At 45.6% G+C, this 16,750-nt stretch overlaps 2 protein-coding genes across 8 annotated transcripts in view; both read left to right on the forward strand.

The window, feature by feature from the left end:
* Positions 1-876, forward strand: part of NCKAP5 (NCK associated protein 5) — a 1,181,736-nt gene extending 1,180,860 nt beyond the window's left edge. For all 7 annotated transcript variants that reach the window (XM_066233486.1, XM_066233488.1, XM_066233487.1 and 4 more), the window contains one exon: positions 726-876. In XM_066233486.1, the coding sequence (XP_066089583.1) occupies positions 726-742 (17 nt within the window). In that variant the 3' untranslated portion in view covers positions 743-876. The remainder of the gene's footprint in view (positions 1-725) is intronic.
* Positions 877-1,007: 131 nt separating this feature from the next.
* Positions 1,008-16,750, forward strand: part of LYPD1 (LY6/PLAUR domain containing 1) — a 39,155-nt gene continuing 23,412 nt past the window's right edge. The window contains exons 1-2 of the mRNA XM_066233494.1: positions 1,008-4,084; positions 5,460-5,597. Of these exons, the coding sequence (XP_066089591.1) occupies positions 3,238-4,084; positions 5,460-5,597 (985 nt within the window). The 5' untranslated portion in view covers positions 1,008-3,237. The remainder of the gene's footprint in view (positions 4,085-5,459; positions 5,598-16,750) is intronic.

Genomic DNA, 16,750 nt, shown 5'->3' on the forward strand with positions numbered 1-16,750 from the left:
GGTTTACCTACAATAATTATTAAATATGACTGCAATGTTCTAAACTGTCCTGGAGACTACCAGTACCATCCTAAAAATATCCTTGTTTAAACTGGTGTTACTAGAACCCCCTGTAAGGGCATGGTTCCTAAGGACAGAACGTATACTGTGATTTCTAAGCTGTTGGGCCTTCTAGAAGCAATATCCATCCACTGAGTTGGAGACCTTAAGTCTTATAACGGAACAAAATATAAACATGACAATGCTCCTGATAAATTTAACATGTACTTAAGTTTCATGGCAGTTTAAGAGATTGTCTATTTTTAATTTCTTTGTCCCGTTTATATGTATAACTGTAATTTCTGGCTAAAATTCAATCCCTATGCATCCTTAGCAACAGGATAACAAATAATGTTTAGTGAAAAAAGATAGTACTCTGAAACTTTGATTAAGAAAAATAAGGCACTTTACCTGAACAAATTTCAAATGGATCCATTTAAAATGAAATGAAGTAGCACTTAACTGGTTTGCAAATTGGGACCTATTTATCTCAGCAGAATGATTAAAGTCTTGATTTATCCCTAAAATTGGCTTTATTATTACATTTAATTACACTAGAAGTTAAAGACTTGTAGGTTTTCTCTATCCTTTTAAACTGCACTTTATACAGACAAATATTGAATTTGGATAGAATAACTTGATTTCCAAAGAAATATGTTTCTAATATTTTCCTCTTTTTATTGCAGAAATTGAAACAAGTTGAAGACACAAAAGAGGATCCTGAGAATAGATTATCTAAAATTTCCCTGGAGTCATTCAATAAATATAACAGCAATACTGGGATTTTATTAGAAAAGGAGAAGAACTCTCTGAACAAGGTGGAAGGACAAAAGGAAGAAAAAGAAAAAAATGAAGAGGCATCTTTGAGTAGCTCAGACAGGCCTGGGGTAGAAAATTTGGAATCTTTGAGCGATTCTTTATATGATAGCTTCTCTTCCTGTGCGAGTCAGGGTTCAAATGATGCATAAATGACTTTTATTCCCCCTTTAGTGAGCTAGAAATGGAGCACTTGAGAAACAGGAGCGGGGAGGGGCCAGGTAGAGATGGCAACAATAAACTATTACAGCACCAGAGCCTGTGTGGTCAGATTCACAATAAGCAACACACTGGAGCTTTCTTCTCTGACAGGGCAATAAAGATAGGCTCCATTTGTTGTGTTTCATAAAGATTTATATAAACACACCCATGATACAGAAGTCTTAATTTTGCACTTTTTTTAATACTTGTACAGAAGTTGTAAATTTTTTGAAAGAAATTATATTTGTAGCAAAAATTTAAAAAGCAATAAATCGAATCAGTGTCATGCTCTTGAAATGATGTACTAAGTCTTTCAGAGGTTGATGATAATATATTTTTTAAAAATCCCAATGAATGTTTTTGTTCAGTTCATCATCCTAATGCTCAAATTGTTTGTGGGTATACTTTGCAAACCTAGAACAGGGCCCGCCATTAAAACAGAGGGCTCATTGTAATCTCCACCTCACCATCTCCATTTCATACAAACTTTAATTTTAGTGCAATTTTAAAATTGTTGCCAGAGAGATTCAGGCTCAATAAGCGTAATTCTGCTTCTACTGAAAACTGTAAAAGGGCACTGAAGTGTGACAACGATCCATAGGGATGTGTATCAGAAGTGACTTAATTCTATTTTCAATAGCGAGTTTTCCCTCCAAACATTTCCGTACATCCTCTTCTGCTTAGTAGTTCATGGATTCTAAACATTTGTTTTGTTGATTTTTATTTTCCTGCTTTTTTATTATTATTAAAATCTGGGCTATCTAGAATGAAAGCAAATTTCTGTTTGCAATGTTCACTTTTACAAAAAAAATTTAAATGGTTGGTGCTATGAAAATTCTTACTTTTAATGTCCTTTTTTCTATAAAATCTGTTTATATGTAAGGATAAATTCTATTTTAAAGGTTATGTGTATTTTTTCTAGATGTGAACTATTTATAATTGCTTTTGTACAGGAGCTTGTAAACTAGGCATAATAGAAATATTTTTAGGATCTGGATGGTTACTTTAGTACACACTTTTTTCTTTAAAGACTATTGTATGATCAGTGTTATTTGGTAAGTTTGTACAATTTGTTATATTTGAATTTTGTTATCTTAAATGAAAATTATGTCAAGTATCATTGTCTTTCAGACTTTTAAAAATTCTTCTGTTTCACTTCTGAATAAAAGTCATATCACAATTGAACCCTCTGAAAGTTTAAAAGAACTTGTTTAAGGAACCTTTGGCCCAGTTAATTATAATCTCACACATGCTCTGAGGATGAGTTCCCGGAGGGGTAAACTGGCCCTCTTACTCCAGAGACAGTAATTCAGCCAGTGGTCAGATCAGAGTCTATAGACAAACCAGTAATGGTCAAAACATTTCAGTCTCCCCGAGGGGTTAACCAGCTGAAAATGAAAGGAAGAAGGGGTGCAAAGGGAGAGAAGGAGCCTGAGGGAGATGTGGAATGATCTCTGCAGAGGAATTACAAGAAAGTCATTTAAACCCATTTCCAGACCTGCTTTGCTGGCAGGATGGAGAAATAAACGATCAGCGCCCTGGCCTGCGCGAGCTGCCTCCAGGAGGTGGCCCTAGGAGAAGGTGAAGAGGGGCGACGCTTATGAAGCTCTTTCCACAGAAATGGATACTCCCTAGAGATTTGAGGGGCGGGCGGGAACTTGCGGGTGTGGGGGCGGGGGCGCCAAGGCTCCGAGGCTGGCGGGCCGGCGGGCTCCTGTACCACCTGCTGCAAGGCTCAGCGGCCAGGAAGGCGAACGTAGCTTCGTGGCGGACCCGGCAGTCCTCAAGGTGGGTCGCTGGGACAAGAGAGGCAGAACGGGGTAGGGGGAGAGATGGGGTCCCGAGAAGCCGGCGACCGAGTCCCGGGCAAGGAAGGTGCCGTGCAGGAGAGGACACAGGGGCATACACTAATGGCCCATGGCTTCGAGGACCACCGGATGACGCTGCCCGGCCTTTTGGAGGGAGGTGATAGCGGAGAGCAACTCCTTTCTATACGCCAGTTTGCTTTCTAGTGGGAACTCGCGACGTAGGCCCTGGGAGGCCTTCTCCTGGGCAGTGTCGCCTCGCCCTCCGGCGGGGCGTGCAGCGGACGCGCGAGGGCTGCCCCGAGCGGCGCGCCACGCAGGACCCGGGCCCAGCAGCACCCTGCCCACCCGGCCGCAGCTGCAGCCAAGCCTGGTGATGACCCAGGGGCTAGTCAGAGGAAGAGAAAGCGTAACCGCGCGGGACAACCTAGGGCGTCTGCAGGTGCGCAACTTTGCCAGACGCACGGGAGCGCGCCCCAGCCCCAGCCGGGCGCACCGGAGTCTGCTGTCGGGAAGCCGCCAGCCGCAGAAAACGGGCCGGCCCCGGAGCGCAGAGGTCGTAGGGTATGCGCACCTGTGGACAGAGGGGCCCCAGGCTCGCGGTCTTCCGACCCCACCTCTCAGGTCTCGCCATCAGCGCGTGGCGGGTCCCCGTGGCGCCTGCTGCGCCTTCTCACGCTTCACCAATCTCCAGCCTCCCCACCTCGGACAACGACTCTCCCTCTCCCTCGGGCCTCGCGGTCCTAGGGACCTGAGGAGGCGGGAGAGGGCGATAGGGAGGGGCTGGGGACGTGGAAAGACAGTCTCAGCCTTCCCTTCCCGCCACCCCCACCCCAACTCGGCAGCCGTCACGTGGTCCCCGAAGTGGGAGGTGGGGAGAAGAGGCGAGACTTTTGGGGTGCCCCGATCGCCAGTAGTTTCTTCAGTCTCAGCCGCCAACTCCGGAGACGCCGCGCTCTGCCTGGGAAAGCAAGCGGGAGGAACGGCGGCCCGCAGTCGGGAGCCGCGGCGCGGGCGATGCGGACGCCGCTGGCGGCACCTGCGGCTCCTCTCGGCGGCGTCGCGGACTGCGGAAGCCTCGGCGGGCTCAGCCGCTGCCGCCCAGGCGGCCTTCGCCTTGGCTGCCGCCTCTGGGGCGCCTGCCCGCTCCCGGCCTCGAGGCTCCGGGAGGATGTGGGTCCTCGGCATCGCAGCAACATTTTGCGGATTGTTCTTGCTTCAAGGTAAGATGAAGAGGCTGGCGGCGTAGCCAGGGCGCGCTGCTCTACCCGCCGGCCCCGCGGGCCCCGCCGCCCCCTGGGCACGCAGTGCTGTGCAGGGGCGGCCCAGCCGGATGGAGTTCGGCGGCGGCTGGTGCCCGGAGGCGCTGGGTGGAAAAGTCTCCAAGTCCCGCTCTGCTGGAGGAAAGGCAAGGAGCCGCGGATTTGCAGGACTCGAGCTGCGGATGCTCGATGCTCGGGCAGCACTAAGAAGCATAAATGCTGGGGAGGCGGGAGCGTCCAAGTGGTGCTGGGGCCTCCGCCGGGGAGAGGGAGAGGGAGCCCCCAACCTAGCCAAGTTCTCGGGCGTCTCTAGCAACCCGTGGGCGTGGCGCCTCAGCCGAGGGAGCGGCGCGCTGGGCGGCCCGTGACCCAGGCGCGCCGGGCTGTGTGGCTGCGCTCGGAGCGCGACCGGCCAGGGGCTGGGACGGGGCTTGGGAACAGGGCTCCACTGCGCGAGGGCGGGGGCAGTTGGGTCTGGACAAGAGCAAGTAGATCCCAGCGGAGCGACCAGGCTGGAGCGATTAGAGATGCAAAAACAGCTCGCTCCTTCCAGCACACGCCCGTCTTCCGACGGAGCTCTGCGCAGCTGGGACCGCGACCCGGAGCCCTCCACAAACGGTTGCCCCGATGGCTGGGAAGAGGGGGCTGTATTGTCACGGCCCGGGGGACACACGCGCGGACACGCGCGCTGTCCTCTCCGGTCGCTGCGGCCACCCCTGCTACTGCGGGGACCGTCCCAGAGAAAGGCCGGGACTCGGGCGGTGCAGCGCCGGGTGTGCCGCACCTCTCCCCGGGTTCCCGAGGGGTCGCACAGGGAGTCGCAGAGCCACGGCATAGGATGCTGACTTCAAAAATTAAGTGAAACTAAAAAGGCTTCTGCAAATGCAATCGCAGATGGTGCCAAAACAGTAATTAAATAATTTGTAACCAATTAGCAATTAAGCTGACGCTTGTCTCTGGAACTACTCCACTCTAAGGTTTGCGTACCCCTCCTTGCCACTTCCGCGTGGAAAGGCCAGGTGTGGTGTTGTACCCGCTTTTCGTTACAGTAGCGTGGGTCTAGGTGTAGCGAGCAGAATTCCACTTTACACCAGGGGACCTAGGTGACGGCGCCGCCCCCTGCCGGCTTCGGCCACCTCGGTGGCTCTCAGGAACCCTGGAGCGCGGAGCACTAACACCCCAGCGTCCGAGGGGGTGAGGGAGGGTCGCGGTTTCCCGGGAACCCTGGAGCGTGGGGCACTAACACCCCAGCGTCCGAGGGGGTGAGGGAGGGTCGCGGTTTCCCGGGTAGTCTTCGTAGAGGCCGGGTCAGAACCCCACTGCGTCTGTCCCGCAGGCTTTGCGCTGCAAATCCAGTGTTACCAGTGTGAAGAGTTCCAGCTGAACAACGACTGCTCCTCCCCGGAGTTCATCGTGAACTGCACGGTGAACGTTCAGGACATGTGTCAGAAAGAGGTGATGGAGCAAAGTGCGGGTAAGAGCCTGGCAGCCCTGTCCTGCCTCCCCAGGCCTGGGCCGAATGAAGGAGACACTCACTTACAGAAAAAAGGAACCCACTTTGATTTAATGTGTACACATTGGTTATCACAGACTCACGTATACAGTACTGGGAAAATGAAGGGCTTCAAGTCACTTCAATCTCATCAGACCTAATTACCAGGGCTTATCTCTCCTCAGGGGACTCAGGCGGGGCGGGGGGCGCTTTAATGAGTGGCTCTCCCCTTTTTATTCACTCCCCTACTTCCCTCCGCTAAAAGTTGCTGGGGAGGCTGGGAGACACACGGCAGCTTGCTTGGATACCTGGCAGGCACGTGGTGAGCAGTGTCTGAACAAGGCCAGAGCTTGAGAAATGTGTTTGTCCAAGAGCCACACTATATTTCTTTGAAGAATACTACAGGATCTTTATTTAATTTTAGAACGAATTCATCACATTCCAGGCACAAATTGCTAAGCTCTTTCAAAGGAATGTGGTTCCCAGCCCCACGAGCTGAAGAACCAGCCAGCTGGCTGGCTTGCTGGTGAGAGGCCTGGACACTATGCAAGGGAAGAGCCAGTTGGGAGGGCAAACCTCCCTGTTCACTTCGGCTGAGCAGAGTCTCTGCGGAGGTGGAACTCCCAGCCCCTCCCAACAGTATTATCAGAAATCAGAATTCCCTGCCCCCACCCAAACACACACAAAGAAATCAAACTCTTTACAAGTGCAACTAGAATTTGGTGGAAATGGGTGGAACTGTAGCTTCAATTCCAAGGTCAAACCCATATGCAGAATTAGCCATCTTAAGAATATTGAAAAAAATGAGAAATAGCATCATGTGGTGAATGCTACTGAATCAAGCAAAGCCCTACTCCTCTTTAGTCTGCTGAACTGCAGTGCCCACAGAGCCTGACGAGGGCTCGAACCGTTAAATTAAAGCACTGGCAAATTAAAGCAAGGGCTATTGTTTTACAGCCAGCTCCTTGGGAAGGTAGTTCCTTCTCAGAGAAGGGCTTGGAAATGCCTTGTTGCTAACTACACAGTTATTTGGGGATCAGGTGGCTCGTCACTGTACTATGATGTGGTGGGTATGTGGTTTTGCAGGCTGTTCTCTATAGGTCCTTATCAGCATAGGTTTGGATTCTTGCCACCAAAATCCCTCATCTGGGAAATCCAAAACATAATTGCTGTTAAGAATAACCTGTTCCAAGATAAGCAGCGTGCATTGTTTTGTCATGTGGATTCTGGGTATTGGAAAAATAAAACAGAGCCTAGTGATGATTCTTTAGTCAAGTTGGATGTTGATGATTTTGACAAGTTGCTTCTTTTCTACATGTTTTGTTCCTGAGCCTTGCTGCCTTTCTACTGAAGGGACTGCTGTGCTGGGCGCCAGGATGATTCTGAACACTTGAGAATATTTGTAGCTTTCTTCCAGGCAGTAGATTAGAGTCACAAAATGGGGGGCTGTAGTGTGGACATGTTAGGAACTTCTTTAGAATCCTGTAGGCCATTGCTTACCTGGGCATCATGTTTTATAATCTAGGATATGGTGGAGATGAGGAGAGAGAGAGAGAAATGAACCAAATCAAAGCCAGAATTTCCTCTTTCTAAGAGACATTTCTTCCTCTCTAGAAGTATCCCCTAAGATGAATAACACACACTTTATTTTCAAAGTATGCATGGCCTGAAGTTGCTATTAGCTCGGTCAGGTGACTACGTTGTCTCCAAACCAGGTTCCTCTGGCCATATGTCCTAGGCCAAGGGGTGGGCAGAGACTGAAGTGACAGGATAGTCTCAATTGTGAAGTTTGAGCAGCAAACTGCTCATGGGCACAAAGGGAACCAGGTTTCAGGGGAAGGATGTGAGTCCTGTGCACATGGAAATGGCATTTCAGAGCCTGAATTCAATAGAAAGCAGCCAAATACATGTTCCTGCATCAAAAGAACAATGTGTGTGTGTGTGGGGGGGTGCTGATATTTCAAAGAACTTCCATTTTCATCTTCATATAATTGTAAGGGACCAATCAATTTAAGTGACTATTAACTCTCCCCTTGTCATCAGCCATAGAGAGCCAACGCCAACCTGAAACTGATTGTTAATGACCACCAAGTAGACCAGGCCCCACGGTGGTAAGAGCTGACTTCCCGTCTGTGCCCTGGGCCTCACTGCTTGCTCCAGGCTTGGGCTTTCTGTGGAGCATTTCGGGCAATCTAGCAGTCCTCTCTTGAGGCTTTTGCTTCCCAAGGCCACAACTCACCAGCATTTAATTCTATTGCAGGGCCAATGTCTCCACTCTGGAGAAAGAAAGTAATGCCTGTGAAGTGATACTATTAGGAATCAAAGTCAGAATGTTTGTTTGTTTGATCAGTAACATCTATTGTTCTGAGAATCTTTGTGCGGGAGAGTTGCAAGGGCCCAGGGACTCACAGTTAAGGGTCCACATAGAAACCTTCCTGGAACTTCTGTTCAGATTCACATGCCTGGGCACCAGCCTGCCCTTCTTTCCCCGCCCTGCCCTCCCCCTAGAAGCCAAGTCCCTAAATCTGTGGTATACCTAACCGTGGGTCTTTTATAAGCTCCCCAAGTGATTCTGGGGTGCACCTAAATGCAAACTGCTGATCTGGACCACCCTTTAAGTGTTATACAGGTAGAAACAAGGGCCAGAAAAGTTACTGTTACTAAGAGCCAACTGTTACTAAAAGGCACCTGCTTTCTGGGCCAGCACCTTATATTGTAAAATATGCTGCCAGGTTTTCTTGAAAAGGTAATCTAGGCAAAATGTAAAAGACTCAGACACTTTTCATGTCTGCCAAATTCACCTGAGCAGGCTTCGTGAATAAGTTGAGTAGTCAGCAACAAAGTGGAGGTTGAAAGTCTCTGAGAACCACCAGAAGATTTCTCGCTCGAGTGCCATGTGGACTGGCATTTTCCATTAAGTCCTATAGAAAAACCAGAGTTTTAACTGGACTAAGAAATTTTAATGGACCAAGCATGTTTGACATTAAGCAGTAATGAAAGACATTCTTTTTCCAAAAATTACCAGCAAGCAATTTGCCCAGGCCTTTAGTTAGTCCTTCCTGAAGTAAGTCTGCAAACTCAGCTCTTTGAGTTTGGAGGCAGGTACATGTAATTTTCAGTCGGGAAGTGCATTTAAAATGAACCTTTACCTATTTCCAGAGTGGCGTTCTTATTAGTTGCTGAGATACTCTTTTCCACTGCTCCTTTAGTCCCTTGACCATTTCTGAAGCAATAAGGCACAGCTGTGGAGATGGGAGGGTTTGTTTCTGCCTCTTCCATTGTCCTTACTAATTGATATTTAAATGTTTGCATACGGAATGACTTGTTCTCACTAGCTGTACACTTAATGAGTTAGGCACTGTTTACCAGTACCTTTGATAGTGACATTTCTTTTGCTCTTGCTTTTCACTGCACTCTGAAAATATTTCAAATATTGATTTTCATTTCAGAATAAAAGCACCCCTCCAACCCCGTTTGAATTTTTAAAACCAGGGTATAAAGAATGTGAATTTGCATTTGTTTGACAGTGCAATCTTGTAATTAGAGTTTTTCCTCTTGACTAGATACAGTGAAAGGGGCATAATTTAATTTTTATAGACTAGCCGATTTCTGCCCTTAGTAAAATATAGCTCTGTCAGTGAGCAAAATGTTACAGGTTCTCCTAAACCTTATTTAAAAGTTAAATGCAGTATATTGAGAGAAAGTTCATGGTCTGAATCAGTAACCTAATCGATCTCTTCACCCATCCTTTGCAACATGCATTAATCTATTTGTCTGTTTTGCAATACGAGAGTTACTGACTTATATGCCAGGCTGCATCTGCACTGTGGCTGTGTAAGCAATGGCTGTTTTCCTTTCGGATTAGCTAGTTGCTCATTAAGTTGGACAGGGATGGCTCCATGTGTCTGATATATTAATTTTTTGCCTTATTGATAGCAAGTGAGAACTTAATGTCCCTAAAATAATCAGTTATCCACTTTTAGTAGAAAGAAATGGAAAGCTAACCATGGCCTGTTTCCTGAAGTATATGCTCTGCTTAATTTTCACCAAACTTTAAAATATTAGGCCTAGTTTGTCATTGGGGTCGGCCTGGCTGTCAGAAGGCCCAGTTCTGCTAATCAACATTATATCATAGTCTCTTTATACCTGGATTTTTTTCTTGAAAGTGTGCACATGCACACACAGCATACCTATGTTTGTGTGTGTATTATTACATTTTGCCTGTACAGATGCTCTTTAATTTATGGTCAGGCTATGTGCTGATAAACCCACTGTGAGTTAAAAATATTGATAATAGAGAATGCACTTAATACATCTCAGTGACCAAACAGCAAAGCTTAGCCTACTTGGTTTCTACAGAAGGCATATCACTTCCTCACCATAAAAAGTAGAACAGTCATAAAATGAACTATTATAAGTTGTGGACTGACAGTCTTTATATATTTGCATGCATGCATGAATACATATATATAATTGTTATAAGAAAGATAAAAATATTAAGTCCTTCTCTGCAGATGTTTAGAACATTAATGACTTATCCTTGTTGTATTATAGGCATGAATACGTGTCCTAATATCTTCTTTTTCCAGATCACTTTGTTAGGGTCACCTTGATAGCTGTTAATCTTCGGGGTTCCCCTATCTGTCCCATATCTTTTCTTCTCCTCCTGGCACTCTTCTGTCATCTCCCTTTTGGACATCCCACTTCCAATCCTTACTTTCTTACCCTCAAAGCCACTTTGAATCAATCAGATGGTCTATAGACTATGCTCTGAGAATAAAGTGAAGAACAAACATAAAAAATAATGCCGTATATCAGCTTTGCCAAGAAGACTTCAACAGGTTGAAAAACTTTAAAATGATTCAGATATCAGGAAAGATATCCTCAAGTATTAACATCAGCCCTGCTCTGCTAACAAGGTTTCCATGTCAGCTTCAATAAACTTATGAATTACACAGGAAAAGATGCTGTACAGTGAATGTCAGTATCACTACCTCCTTTCTGGTGGGACACTTAACACCTTTCTGTTCGGGGCAAGACATCTTCTCATTTGTTTGCTTGCTCAGTATTGGGGAGGCATCCATCTTTCATGGGCACGTCACAGCTGGTTTTGGAGGAAGCCTTTGGAGGGTGAACATCAAGTATCTTTAGTCCCTTGGGTTCTCCAGTAAGTGGAGCGTTTGTTTATGTTAACTTCCCAGCTGAACAAGCAGCCAGAGATGACCTCGCATCTCCACAGAGGAACTGTTTGACGATTGATCTGCCTGGCTCTCCCGTAACACTAATTCCTCCTGCTACGCTTTCATGAAAGCTTCCCTCATTGATGGTTTTCCTAATGACTTTAAACAGAGAGGCTTCAAAGCTAGGTTTTTCCCCAAGTGAAAAATGAAAGGAAGAATGAAAACAAAACACACCGTTTCCTTTAAGCTTTGCAAAGGAAATCTGCTTCGCTTATACATTCTTGAAACAAAAAGATCTCTATCTATAGTCTGCCTTGTCTATCTCTCTCTCCCTCCCTCCCTCTCTGCCCCCCCTTTTTCTTTCATTCCTCTAGAATGATTGACTGACTTAGGCTCTCACAAACCTGGAAAAGATTTACTAGCACACTCTGCAGAAGGATTCAGCACGCCAAGCCCTGTTTTTAATTGTCCAATGGAAGGGGTAGTCAGCTTCATTAGGGTAGAAAACACTTACGTTCCAGCCTTCCTGTGCTTGCTAATTTTGAAGAGGTTACTTAGTGTCCCAGGGACTTAGCTTCCTCCCTTATAAAATGTAGAAGCAGGCCATCTGTTTTCTAGTGAGATACAGAAAGACAGTGAGAAATACCATTTTAAGGAATTAATCCTAGAAGGGGAAACCTGCCAGAATGCTCGCTGTAACAGCTTCCTCCACTACCCTCGCCTGCCTGGGAGGCGGCCCAGACCGCTTCCCGAAGTTCCTTCGCACATGGCTCCTCATTTCCCAGACGGGAGAAGTCCTTGAACTCAATCTCTAATTCCTCATAATAAGATCCTCACAGTTAGCCTAGAGGGTTCACAGTGAGGTAATATCCTCACTTGATGGTTGCTGAATCTGGGATGCAGAGAGGTTCGGCAATTGGCTCAAGACCACACAGACAGTGGGACTAAAATTCAAATCCTTTCCCTTTCCCAGGATTTTTCAAACATTATAACAATATTCTATATATTTTTTTACATTTTTATAACAATTTTATTGAGATATAATTTATATACTATAAAATCTACTCTTTTAAAGTATACAATTCAGTGGTTTTTAAAATATATTCAGAATTGTGATTATAATTAAATTGAGGATATATTTATAATTTCAGAACATTTTCATTAGCCTAAAAATAAGCCCTGTACCTGTGAGCAGTCACTAATTTGGGAACCACTAATCTACTTTCTGTCCTGTGGATTTGCCTGTTCTTGACATTTCCTGTAAGTGGAATCATACAAAGGCCTTTCCGACTGGCTTCTTTCACTAACGGTAACTTGAACGGTTCACCCATTTCACTTCCCATTTTGAGATGCATCTTTCCTTTTACTTGTGCACGGATCTGAAGAGGAAAGCTGAGCTTTGGCAAAGCCCTAAATCATAGAGCAGGGAGAGGTAGGGCGTGCTGTGGGCCTTGGGACTCCATTGGCCAATGAACCCATCTGTTGAGTGGACCTAAGAACCAGTGCTGAACGCAAGTCACCCCAGTGAGCCGAACAGGACTGAGTTAATAAAGCGTCTGCTTGTGGCGAGCACTGAGCTTTCCATCCATTGCCTCTCTGTCCACTGCCATCTATTAAAGTGTTAATGTGCTTTTTTAAAACTGAATTTTATTGGGGTGACACTGGTTAACATAATTATACAGGTTTCAGGTGCTCAATTCTACAACACATCTCTGTTCACTGTATTGTGTGTTCACCTTCGCAAGTCCAGTCTTTATCACCATTTATCCCCTCATACCCTCCTCCACCGCCCTGTGCCCCTACCCCTGGCAGTCACCATACTGTTGTCCATGCCCATGAGTTGTTGGTTTTTAATGAAGGGATCTTGAATTGGTTTATGTGAACCACAAGAATTTTTGGGTACCTGGATGGGTTAGTCCTAATTCTTGAAGCTCTTATCAGTGATCCCAGCTGCCCATCTCAACATCTGGCCTCACCCATAGGCCTTCAAGAATGATTTACAATAACCAAAATGTGGAAATAATACAATTGCCCATCAATAGATGAGTGGATAAAAAGGCAGTGGTACCTGTATACAATGGACTATTACTTGGCCATAAAAAATAAAATCTTACCGTTTGCAACAGCATGGATGGACCGGGTATTATGTTCAATGAAATAAGTTGGTCAGGGCCAGACAAATACCATGTGATTTTGCTTATACATGGAATCTAAAGAGCAAAATAAATGAACAGAATAATTGAAACAGACTCATAGAGACAGAGAGTAGACTGGTGGCTGCCAGAGGGGAGGAGGGTCGGGGGCTGGGTGAGAAAGGTGAAGGGTTAAGAAATACAAATTGGTAGTCACAGAATAGTCATGCAGATGTAAAGCGCAACATAGGGAATATAGTCAGTAATATTACGTAACTATGTATGTATGGTGCCAGGTGGGTGCTGGAAATATCGCGGGGCAGGGGGGGGGCACGACACACTTTGTAAAGTATATGACTATCTAACCACTATGCTGTACACCTGAAACCAATATAAAATAATATTGAAAGTTAAAAGAATTGTGCAGTTCTTAGTCTTAGAGATTTTAATTTATAACTTTACAGATGAGAAGACTATGGTGTAGACAGGAGTTTTTTCCTGAGGGCTTTGATGTCACGATCAGTCTATTTCTTCTCTTGAGAAGGCTTGAGGGTTGAACAGGTTGAGAGATGTTCTGGAAAAAGATTTTTGTTAGGGACATGTGGTTCAGGCACAAGTTGGTCATCTACAATGAGTATCTTTTTTCCCCAAACCAAGTCCTTGGTTATACCCGTTAGGTCAGCAGGACTCTTTACTCCTCAAAAAGTGGGAAATCTCTGTTCTTTGTTATACTCTTCTTAAAAACTAAGCTGGATTCTTCCCTGCCTTGTTGTTTTCATTGTGGTAGAAGGGATTGTATTTGAGGGGGGGGGGCATTACAGGTAAAAGACAGGGTGTTTACTTCCCAGGCACTCCACAAGAGGCCATGTCGTTCATTTAGTAATCTCAATCCAATCTGTGATGAATCACATAGCTAAACAAAACAAAACAAAATGATATATGCCATTTATTCTTGCTGTCTGTGGTAAACTGTAGGTTGTGGCTACATGATGATTCAGGAATGATTTCACAGGTCAGAGCTATAGAGCAGCAATTTTCAAACTGTGTGCTGCAAGAATTTTTAAAACATGCAATACCTGACTATTTAGTCAGGGATGCTGATATCTTTTTCCTTAGATTTCCAAGTTAAAAAATGACAACAGCCAATATAACAATAGCCATCCAGTGTGAATGTATCAAAATTACACCTATTTTTTTTCATTAGATTGGCAAAATATATGATATATTTTTGGGTGTGCTGCAGAATTTTAGTAGTAATTAGTTTATGTTTGCTATCACATGAAAATGGTTGAAAATTACTGCTATAGGGCACATTTTCTTATTAATAAATTGTTTCCAATCTTCTGATGGCCTCCAACAGTTCAGAGCAAAGCAGGAGATGAACTAAATGCTTTAGGTAAGGTGAAACCACAGAGTTTGTAATAAATTGCTTTTTTTTTTTGAAAGAGTACATTTCAATAGAATGAAGCAGTGATGTTTCAAGATGTTGCTTCGAGCTTTATGACTTTGCAAACCAGGAAAGGCTCCAGATGCAAAAATGATGAAGTGTTGTATTATTTTAAGGAAGTTGTGATACTTGGTTCAGTGCATTTCATTTCTCACTGGACATGGACAATAGCTTTTTATGTATTTCTATTTCTTGGACTTGTGCTGGAGAGCAGAGGGATGAGGGGAGCCAGTGCCAGAGGCAGGCGGCCCCGTCGTGGGTGCACAGTACTCAGCGTGAATATGAATGTGCAGAGGGCTCACCTGCCCACTGCTGAGGCTTCTTCAAAGATCATCAGCCCAAGCAGGTGTACTCTGTGATGCTGGGTGATGGGGTTTTTATACACTGTTTTATTGCTTATGCAAAATCTATCAAACTGCGGGGGTCTCTGGTCTCTTGTAGAGAATCTGTTCAGAAATAACAAGAGGCTAGGCAGGTTGACTGTTTCTCCACCCAGTAAAGACATCCAAATCAGGAGTGCCAAAGGATCATGGCTTCAAAGCGAACCCACGATTCTTTCAAGAATTTCCTTGCCTTCAGAGGAAAAGGCAGAGAGTGGGAGGAGACGCACCTGGAGAGTGAAGAGTTAGCTACTTTCTTTGAAAGGTAGAAGAACTTTCCACTCAGCCTGCCACTGGCTGTTGGAAGCAAAAAAATAAAGCAAGTTGGAAGCAGCCATTTTACCTGAGAGCAGGTTAAAATCTAGAGACTGGATGAGACCCTGTGAAGCCTGGGTCTGTGAGTGCTGGCGGGGCCCTCTGCCTGTGCCTACCGAGGGACCTTGCTCGCTGCCCCCTCCCGGTGCAGGGGAGGGAAAGATGGCCAGAGAACGTTCTGACAGCTTCATCTGGTCTGCGTTCCCAGCCCGCCTCCGCGGCCCCGCCCCTCAGTTGCTTCTCCTAATGCAACTGAACTACAGCTTCATTCCCCAAAGTTTATTCATGGTTTTCATTTCTGAAGACGACTCCAGGATAGACACTATGCTTGTCGGTTAGTCTGTCTGTCTGTCTCTCTCAATCTCTCTACCCCCCTTTTTTACTTCCTCCCTGTCTCTCACACATGTGCGCACACACACACGCACACACTCATGATTACCCACTCACTGGTATGCAGACCCTCACTAAATATTTGCAGAAAGAGTAAACTTGAAGAAATAAAGTTTCAAGCTCAGATTTATCATCAATTAAAAAAATATTATATCTGAAGTGAGGAAGCTCACATCTCTAGTTTAAGAAGAAAAATAGAAAAAAAATATCTTTAATTTATTTTTTTAAGTGAAAGGAGGGGAGATAGACAGACTCACGCATGCTCCCCAATTGGGATCCATCTGACAACCTCCAACTGGGGCTGATGCTCCAATCACCGGAGCCATCCTGAGCTTTGGGGCCAATGCTCACACCAGTTGAGCCACTAGCTGCGAGAGGGGAAGAAGGAGAGAAAGGAGAGAGGGAGGGGGAGAGAAGCAGATGGTCATTTCTCATGTGTGCCCTGACCAGGGATCGAACCCAGATGTCTGCTCTATCCACTGAGCCAACTGGCCAGGACCAATAAATATAAGTTTAATACACCTTTTGCTTTTTAGTTAAACTGGAAATAAGTAATCCCTGTTAGTAACAGCTGTCATTTAAAAAACAACTCTGAAGTGTAATCCACCTAGTTATTCCAGTCTGTCAGTTTCCTTTCAAACTGATCTGGCTGTGCTTTTGAGGAGGCCTGTTTTCTGGAAACACACACCGAGGTAACTCAGTAGTCATGCCAGCTGGGGAACAGGTCACCACGCAGCCAATCCGAACAGCTGATGGTCTAGCAATTTGGAACTCTATGGACCTGCCTCAGTTCTGAGCTCCCTTAGGAAGAAAGCAAATCCCCCCACATAGGAATACTCCCTCAGCAAACTTCTGCCCCCAGGCCTCCCCTACACAGGAGATGCAAGTTAAAAATACCAATGGAAGTGTTTTATAACAGAGAGGTGATCCAGACTTTCAGCTGGCAAATGAACTACTAGACCATTTAGTGTGGGCAAATTAAACCACAGAGGGAAGTGGGGGAGGGAGGGGGCTCTGTTTTTGCTCTGCTGCTGTCTGTCTTGCACTTACACGGCTTCTCTGGACTGTAAGACAAGTCATAGCTTGTATTCTTGCCCCGTTTATTGAATACCATTGATGTCATTGTTATAAAGCCTGGATGCCAAGCTCATGTTGAAGCAAGAGTGCCAAGCTCATGTTGAAGCTGCAGTGGCTCCTGGGCATCCAGGAGCATGTGCCCTGTGCTTCCTTAGTCCACAGGCAGAGCTTCAAAGACCGGCCAGCTGCCAGGTTCCTTTGTATTCCTGTCTCT

The sequence above is a fragment of the Saccopteryx bilineata genome, chromosome 5 (genome assembly GCF_036850765.1).
Source record: "Saccopteryx bilineata isolate mSacBil1 chromosome 5, mSacBil1_pri_phased_curated, whole genome shotgun sequence".
NCBI classification, from domain to species: Eukaryota; Metazoa; Chordata; class Mammalia; order Chiroptera; family Emballonuridae; genus Saccopteryx; species Saccopteryx bilineata.